Source organism: Ylistrum balloti, unplaced genomic scaffold, assembly GCF_031769215.1.
Source record: "Ylistrum balloti isolate Yb309-2 unplaced genomic scaffold, AGI_CSIRO_Ybal_v1 Utg369732, whole genome shotgun sequence".
Taxonomy (NCBI): Eukaryota; Metazoa; Mollusca; class Bivalvia; order Pectinida; family Pectinidae; genus Ylistrum; species Ylistrum balloti.
Genome location: NW_026781946.1, coordinates 190,149 through 200,264, shown reverse-complemented (window position 1 = coordinate 200,264; position 10,116 = coordinate 190,149). Strand labels below are relative to the sequence as shown.

The window sequence follows — 10,116 nt, the reverse complement described above, 5'->3', positions numbered from 1 at the left end:
ATCATCCGTACAAAAATCACCGGTAATGGAGTGTATTACTTCTTGTTAAATAAAAACAATACTGATACCTAGTATTTCTCACTCTACTCATTCACTACGACCAAACCAAATGCATGTAGCATTCAAGTAGAATACACACCTTCATGACAAGAAGGCGCGTGTGCCTTTCATGCGTATCAGTGGAAATTGAAACGATCGAATGTTACCCAGGGTAAGTACTAGATAATAATCTTTAAAAAGTACCGTACATCACACAACAATTAAGAGCAATCCAGACACCAATATAAGCTTAGTTCAGGGTTAAAATCCACATCATTGTCCAGAGAGCTACCATTTCATATAACTATCATGTTTTTCATTAAGTCAATAGGTGAGGGGAGGCCTGACACCTGATACTGTTAAACAGCTATTTTCTCTATATATCGTTTGCCTACTTCAAACAATAGATTATATGTAGACAATCGTATAATGAATTATGTGACTGTATCAGCTGCACACTCTCAGGCACCACCGTATTCGTCGTCTTGGGTGTTCATTGGTACGCAAATTCAGACTGCACTGCAAATCACTTATTTGATATGTTTGTAAATACAAGATGCCAATCAGTTCACATTTCCGACAACTTAATAAAAAAGGAATAATTACTCATTAGCATCGATAATGATGGTCAACACGTTATGATTGCTGTACGTTAATTAAGACCATATTAGTTTGTATGTTTGCTTTCGTGTCGGCCTACGTCTAACTAGAAGTAAACTACCCTTTCAGTTTCCCCTTTGTCTTCAATTAAACCACTTTTTTATTCATATCTTTTATTTCTTTCTGCGCCATGCGGATCTAATGAATAAATTATTTGAACATTTTTTGGTCACTTATATTTTCCAAAATATGTTTTAATCTTTCTATTGGCTTGATTAAACGCCAATTCACTCGTGAATTGTCAATGAACGGGCCCACTTTTTAACCTTTGTTCAGCTGCGAACTTTTCGACGTTCCAAAACTTCTCTATAGGAAATGCCAATGCCCTCAGATCATAAACGACATCATCCTACAGTGCAGTGCAACGAGGAAACATATAATGAGACAATTATAAATTTGGTCAGATTGCGAGTATGTTACCTTGTATCTGATGGTTACTACCCATGCTTTGCTGCTGCAAACCTTGAAAAATATGAAATAACCAAGATTAGCAAATTTGCTCTTAAATCAAAAAATAGAAAATACTGTATTTTTAGTAAGTATAGTCAAGACCTACCCATGTATATGAATCATTATATAAACACACACTTTTATTGTTACTTCTAATCACGTCATATACATTTCAATTACTGGCAACACAAAACGGCTTAATGGTCATGTAAGATTGGTGTGGTAAGAGTGCTTTCGGTCACAGGGTGTGTTAAAACACAACCATTAACAAGGCCGAAGAATGACCTGATCGCCTTAAGGTATACTTTCTATTGTAGCGCTTTGTGACACACAATAGCGATAACTCCCGTTTTCAAAAACAAGTCATGCAAGTGTTAATTCAAAATTATGAAATAAGATAAAAACTGTAATTGGATTAAATGTTATACCACTACAAAGAACGCTATACGTGAGAAGGTTCAGATTAGTGTGTACAAGTAGACTATACACGAGGTATGGGGTGACGACACAGTGCGGTCGTACCATTGATTAGCCCTAGTGTATATATGGGTAGGTTTATACCCAGACGATCAGTGAGTACCATAAACACTAGAAATGCTAGTTCGCGTCCATAATTCGAGATTGGCTCAATATATCTGACATAGATCATGGACTTCATTTTGAAATATTTTTAGATTTGAAACCAAAACCAGGTATATTTTTGAAGATGGAAACGGATTGATTTGTAAAACGAATTTCCGAGAAGACGACTATGGGTTTCGCCAGGCATCATCCCTGTAATGTCCACAATTTTAAACTCAATCACTCGGATGTCGAACACTTTGTCACACTTCAGGTATGTATATCGGCTATTTTATCCAGATATTGGGTTTTCTGTAGTGAATATTATTTATATGTTTAAATTCGTCGAGCAAATTGTCCACGCAGTGCACGAAATGTTTTATTGTTCTTGTATAATGTTAAACGCCTATATTCCTAATGTATTATCTTCTATGAACATTTTACTATTTCCTGTGTTGCCCTTGTTCCTCCTTTCAAAACCGTTTTCGTATATTAAATGTCTTGCTAAGAGTTTGATGTTTAGTGTTGTTTCGATACTGTGCTAAGACAGCAATGCTCTTGTATCGAGCGGTTCTTGAACATCACTTCGACACTATTCTTGTAATTGACTTGTAATATTCTAAACGTTGACCGTGATCTTGTATCAGACTAAGCGTTGACCTTCTTCTTGTACTTGACTAAATGTTGTCAATATTCTTCCATTAGACTAAACGTTGATAATGTCATTGTAATGTTCACGTGCGGATTCCCAGTCGGTTCCATTGTTGAGCAAAACGTTTAGACTTTACAACGATACTTCGCAAAAAGTTTTCTGCAAACGAATGGAGAGTAATATTTTATCCCTTAGTTTCGACAAGTTCTTATCACCAAAGAGTCGTGGAAAGACGAAATTGTTTGTCGAAGTCAAAATCGCATTAGATTTTTCTAATACTTTATATTGAAAGCCACAGCAGGCTTTTCACTACTGCAAAGGTTTGACATATACTGCATGCAGTTGGTTCGTTTGAATAATGATACGGTTCAGAATCTATTGACCTTTTGGGTTAATGCATCTCCTCGTCTGGGGGTTCACATTTATTTCGGCCAAATCAGATTATCCTCCTTTCGAAAAATGTTTGCCGTTAGCTGAACGAAAAACACTCACTTCAGTTCAAAATTATTTCAAATTCTTCACTTTGCTGCTGGGACTGAGGAGACCATTTGTAATCCTTGGTGATGAATACGTTTGATAAAACTGACGATAGTAATTGACAGAAATTGATTATCTATGATTTAAATCTATGTTAAATGTCACACCAAAATGTCATATACACAAGCACATAAAAAGGTGATGCTAGTCCCTGGTTGAATGTGTATTACCTGGTTTTATCAATAAGCATTGTAGCACTTTAACAGGATATAAACATCTACATGTCTGACAAGTTAATAGCTCTCTGTCATTTTCACCACAGTTTCCTAACTCTAAATACTTTAAAGTTATATTTTCATACTTCTTTGATTTTCAAAAAAAAAAAAAAAAAAATTCGTTGGCACTTTATTTAGTAGATGAAATGTACGCATAAAATTAATTTTAAATCTGACGAAAATAATTGATGTAATGATCATTTCAGGACAGTTTATGCTTCAATATGGTATGCAAAATATGTTTACTAAGAAAACTAACAAATATGTGAATATAGTAATATGTTTATCTATTTCTTATTAAGACTCCAGTTATAGGTTAGGTGTATATCTACTTAGTGCATTGATATCAGTCATTGTTCACTGGACTGTACGGCCAATAGTATTAAATGCATTTACCCCACCTATATATTGACCCTGGAAATCTTAACTGATTTCTAATATTTCAGTATCTTTAGTAGTTTTGTATACTGCTACAACAGAATTTCGGAGGATCATATTTTTAACATTGTTTGCGGATGGAATGAAATGATAAATAAATAAAATGATATTGTAATTAAAAGGAAACCATAGGCCGTGTTTTTTTCAATTTCAAACATTTTTTAACAAATAATGTATGACAAAAGGAGTAAACATCAGGCAGAGCCTATATAAGTCCTCTATCATAGTTCGTGTTAGGACTTCCGTGGAAATACAGCAGTTTAACTTCGATGTTTCGGTAAATTCATGGAAATTAAAATATTGAAAACGGTAACATATTTAGTGACTAATGTGAACTCTAAAGCAGTGTATAGTTTGTACCTCCATATATGAATGCTATAGATTAAGATGTGATATGTCCGGATGTTTACTAACAACACCAACATATTTATGTGGACATTAACACTCATATTTATTTACTCGTGCATATATATAAATAGTAACACTAGTTTAGTCTATTTTTGTTAACATAAATGGACACTGGTGAGTTCTGACCTATATTGACGTTTGTATTTTAGTACACTTGTGTCTCGCGTGTTTGTGGTTATGTATATTAATGTTAGGATTTAGCTTTTTGTTATATTGACTTAACTTCTTCATTTATTCATAATGTAGGTCATAAATTATTTCTATACCAACATCTATATACCTAGTCAATTCATAGTTTAGTATTGGTGTGGCATTTCCTATCGTAGTGTTTATGCGTATAACAAGTGTACTGTTAGGTTGAAAATAACTGGATCGCGACCTTTCTGCCTGTATATTAATTGAAACAATTACATCTATTGCTCGGAAGATACTTGCTGCCAAAGTACATTGCTGATGATTATGGAATTTCATCATCGGGCTGCAGTATACACCACGACAAAATATGTGACGATCACTTGATACGTCGGTTGGTTGATGACAAGTTAATACAAAATCCAATGGGGTGAGCCTGAAGGGTTAGGTTTCAGATCTATGTTATTGCAGACAAAGCGAACAAACATGTTAATAATTTGTCACAAGCACTGACACTTCTAGTCCTTTTCAAAATTGATCTTTTTGACATATATAACGGTTAGGACAATACAAATAGGTTGTCATATAGAAGCCCACGCAGCATTGACGTCAAAAATACTAAATATTCTAAATCATGTTTTATTTTTCAAAGTCATGATACTGGAATGAAAATAAACAATTACAGGTGAAATTACATCTGTTAAAAGTGACAGGGAAATGGCCCATCCAAGCGTGAACTTTTCATGGGTTATTGTGGAGTATACCTCTAGGTAGTTTAATGAACATTTGTTTAAACTGAAACACGAATTTTCCTGATTCTAAGCATTATTAAAATAGTTAATAATTTAATAGAGAAAAATCATTACTATTACAACTAGAAGCATATTGTAGCATGGTATTGTAATACGTTATTTCTGTTAGATTTGTTTAATACCACATACTATATGCTAAAACATATTTCTTTTCATCAGGTAGTTGGCTTTTCTTCCATACATCACCTGTGTCACAGGTAAAGCATATAACATACAGTACATATCACTGCTTTGTAATTAATCTTCCTGTTTTACCAGAAATCTGTGTTAGTTGTCGGTGAATTTTAACAACTCCTTTTAATTTTGGGACTCAAATCGAATGCGAAATACAGACTCTCTGTAGCTATAATGTCATAAACGAAACGACGTTTTATTTTGGTGTTGTATTTATGATCTACTTAAAAATATTTTTATGCTTTCTAACGATATATATCCGTAGTGCCATTCCACATATTGTAATGTATATGTATTATATATACAAATTTGAAATTCATCTGTAAAGGTGGTATTCTTTGCTTAGTCACTAAGTCGGTACTCTTAACCTAAGATTGTCGTGTCGTTTTGTAATTATCGGAACTTGTGGCATACCTACTGACATGAGAAGGTCCCTAACAATACCTGGTCTTATTAACAACCTTACAAAAATACCACTCAAGCAAGACAAGGTTATAAAACTCCCTAGATCAATTTCATCATTAATATGTTTTGTTCAGCTGGTCGATTTTAAATAGATGTGACCGAGCTCTAATAAAACTGACCCATTGACGTTTTTTCTATAAAATCAAATCGGTCGATTTGTTAATGTCACGTTTAACCATTATATGGAACCACATGACCTGGTGTGAAGGCTTCAATTCTTATCGTTTATCTCCAATGAAGCATGAGGTATAAAATACGTATTTACCTGTAAGCACGTTCAGGTAATAACATTTCATGAATAGAGAAATCCCAATCTTATCAAACACATATCAATTTAGGAGGAGTATACATTGTACTACCAATCTACCAATCTATTTTTAACCACATATTAACCCTCCATTCAGTAACAACCATGTACATATATTAAGTGTTTCTCTGTCATCTCTAAAAACTACAAAAAGTACACTACACATCATTGTTTTAATGACTTTATTCGTATAACATTTTCTCACATGATATTATGTGTGTGACTACTAACGTTGGTACGGTCAGCACAGAAATTTTCTTTTAAGTCATTATTATACATATGACTACCTGTTACAGACAGAACACCTGTGACTATCGGTTACAGCGGAACACATCTACTTTTTCAGTCATCATTATACATATGACTGCCTGTTATAGACAGAATACCTCTCCTCCTTAAGTCATTATTATATATATGACTATTTGTTACAGGCAGAACACCTCACCTCTTTAAGCCATCATTATACATATGACTATATGTTACAGGGAGAACGCCTCTCCTCTTTAAGTCATCATTATACATATGACTGCCTGTTACAGACAGGACGCCTCTCCTCTTTAAGCCATCATTTTACATATGACTACCTGTTACAGGGAGAACATATCTTTCCTTTGAAGCCACCATTTTACATATGACTATATGTTACTGGGAGAACGCTTCCCTTTAAGTCATCATTATACATAAGACTACCTGTTACAGGGGGAGAACATACCTTTCCTTTGAGCCGCCATTTTACATATGACTATATGTTACAGGGAGAACGCTTCCCTTTAAGTCATCATTATACATAAGACTTCCTGTGAAAGGAAGGATACCTCTACATTCTAAACTGTTCTATACTCTATATTATCATGTGTTTACGTATCTGTTTCAGGGAGGCCGAATCTATCCCTACCTGGCGTGGGCGTTGTTCTGGTCACTCTATCACCTGTCGTGGATAATCGTTGAGATTTACTGGGCTGCAACAGACAATTTAAACGACGCTCTCTTTTTTATATACCTAACTAACCTCGGCTATATTCTGTTGGTCAGTTTCACGTGGCTGGACCTAGCTGCTGTTATATACTACATCCTAAAAACAAAGAAAGGTGCTGACATGTCCAGTGAGTGTTTTATATATATTTTGATATCTATTTGAGTTTAACAACAAAATATATTACTATACTTATCCCTGTTCTCCTGCAACAAATATTTTGAGCTTTCTTTTATAGACAAAGGCAAAAACTAACCCCATCCCACTTTTTTTTTAAGAAAACGTTAAATGAATACTATGGCGATATCAAAGCAAATTAACCAGACAAACAGTTTATATATGTGCGTACAGAGTTCATTCTATGCTTTCTGTTAAAGGTATGCCCCTATTGTGGAAGGTCAACTGGGTTCTCTATAACACGGCAATGACAACAGCAATCCTTATAGTGGTCATATACTGGATTTTGCTCGCCTCGTGTAAGTTCTCTTTCCTCAGCATATCAGTTATATCTCTGGAACACTACACACATCATTATAAATTATAATACTGGTCTATTTGATATTTCTGGTTTGCTCAGTTCTCGATATTAACCTTCCAACTATAGATCGATCAATTGTCTTTAAGTCTGTGTTAAAATCCTTTAATGTATATTCAAAATGATTTCATAATACAGCCATTTCAATGCAAATGTTTAAATTCATTTTCCACTCGCAATTAAAAACACAATTATTTAATCTATTTGTTTATTTCCTTGTAGCGTTCGGGCCCGGGAGCATCAATAAACACCTTATCAATGGCGTTATAGCGCTGTTATATGTGTCTTTCACTGCCAAGCCTTCTCGTATCCTGCACTTCTACCAGCCGCTAATATTTGCCGCTTTGTATACTATTTTCTCTGTTATATACTTCGCTGCGGGAGGGGGTAATATATACGAAGTGCTGGACTGGAGTAAAGCAGGTGAAGCCCTCGCCCTCACCTTACCCCTTATCCTTATAGCTGTGCCTCTCGTCCACCTGGGCGTATGTGGTGTCTACTACGCTCGTTTGGAAATATGGCGGAAATGTTTTCTAAATACAGACGGAAGTCCCACAGGGGGGTCGCAGGTCCGCCCTCGGACGGACAGTGAGATGGGAATGGTCAGTACGAGTAGAAATGGTGACCAGATATCTACAATATCTAATGAACTTAAGAAAAACGGCCCTTTGTAGTCGACTTCTTTATTGTAGGGGGCTAGTGCAAACTTAATCAAGTCTTAATCAACTACGTCAAAGAAAAAACATGTTCCCGATTCTCCAGTTGCCATACAGGTGTTTTATGTTTTGTAGACATAAAAATGTGTAAATCTAGATCCACCATCAAGCTTTGATTCAATATATTCCACCCCTGTCGTTAGGGTTTTGACTATTAAAATCTCTCAAAACAACCATACCTGCTATTGTTTACTCGAAATTGAACGACTGTGATTTTCAACTACATGTTACTGGAGTATGAAGAAATCTTCATGTAAATATGGTGTTCATTTTCTCTTTAGGCTAACATAGGTTAGTAATAAATTGTATTTGAATGTTGACAGTAAACCATATATACAAATATATGTGAAGATATTTTAGCTATGATGACAATCGAATTGTTCCACAGCATTTCCATGGTAGAATAATTATACATGCAATGTTATATTTTGTTTTGATACAGTGCGTTTTGATTAGTAATCATGCTACCTCCATCATTGTTTTCTCTTTATTTTATTTTTCTGCTTTGCTTAGCTGAAGATAATCCAGAGTTCTTACATGATACATGTTGACTTCCCTGATACTTCGGTACATATCATTTTTCGAGTTTTTTATTTAGCTATTTTTTAACATGGAACAAATGCAATTAATAGAGAAAATTATAATCCATTGCATGACTTCCTTGAAAAAAATAAGTTGTTTGCCTGATTTGTTTTGTTTTTTGTCGGGATTTTTTCACGAAAATTTGTACGATCAAAAATTATTTTTTACGATATATAAATCAATGTGATCGTTGTAAAGCGATATATATCACCTTGTTGTCATTGATACATGAGACATCATTACCTGATGTAAGTTACCGAGTAGGGCTCCTTCATATATATCTACTCTTCTTATTCATGATTAAATGATTTCTAAATCTCGAAATATAGTTTTGAAATTGTTACGTTTTATTATTAAATCAGTTAGCTATGTAAAAGACGTATTTGTGTTATTTATTGGGAGTATTTGGAAACTTAGAGAAAATTGATAAAAACAGACATTACAGGTTGAATTTAGTTTGTAGACGAATGAGAACGAAGTGGATTAGGTTCCTCAGATGATGTATGCCATGTATAAACCATGTCAAGAACGTTGGTCAATACAGACAACCAACAATGCGAGAAACAAAAAAAAACAAAAAAAACATAATTGATTATGAAACTGCATAAGAGTCGTTATACCCGTAATTTCAAAGGCTTCTTAAGTGGGAGAGCCTACACGAGATAATTTCCGATGCGCAATTTGGAATCAAACCTGGTTTTTCAACAATAGATGATTGCGAAATGAAATTTATCCCTGAAAATTGTCCATCCATTGAAATAGGTCTTCTTAATTTGTGTTTACTTATGTGTGCGGGTGATACTGCGTTGATTTCAGAGTCACCAGAAGCATAAACTTCTAGGTTCTCTTTATGTTAATAACCTAGAATGGAAGTTAAAGCACAATGACTCAAAAACTAAAATTATTATCTTTCGAAATGGTGGAAATAAAAGGGACGATGAGAAATAGACATATAGCAACCAAGAGATTGATGTAGTAAATGAGTTCAAATATTTGGGAATGTTGATGAATTTTAATTGGAAATTTAATGTCACTCAGAAACATATTGCTAATCAAGGAAGAAAACCTTTATTTTCAATTAGTAGTAAAATAAAGAATAATAATTTTAATATTAACACAAAGTGTTCAGTTTTTGATACGTATGCCAATAGTATGTTGGAATATGGGTGTGAGATATGGGGCTTCCATAAAGCTCCAGATATAGAAAAGCTTCAATTCGGTTTTTATAAAAGATTGCTTGGTATTAAAAAAACACAGGTACAGATTTAGTATATTATGAACTCGGCAGGCAGCCACGTTACATAAATAGGAGGCTAAAAGTAATAAATTATGGTTAAAATCAAAAGAATCCAAAAATTGTATACTGGCGAGATGTTTAGAAGAGCGATAAGTAATGAATGATACCTGGCTGAACAATATTAAACTAGAACTAGATAAATTAGGCTTATCTTATATTTGAA

The 10,116-nt window shown here is 34.2% G+C and overlaps 1 protein-coding gene across 1 annotated transcript; it reads left to right on the top strand.

Annotated features, from left to right (window-relative positions):
• Window positions 1-1,900: 1,900 nt before the first annotated feature.
• Window positions 1,901-8,032, top strand: LOC132542991 (protein rolling stone-like). The gene is made up of 4 exons (XM_060206443.1): window positions 1,901-1,984; window positions 6,725-6,953; window positions 7,201-7,299; window positions 7,581-8,032. The coding sequence occupies exons 1-4, from the start codon at window positions 1,901-1,903 to the stop codon at window positions 8,030-8,032; spliced, it is 864 nt and encodes a 287-aa protein (XP_060062426.1).
• Window positions 8,033-10,116: the final 2,084 nt, after the last annotated feature.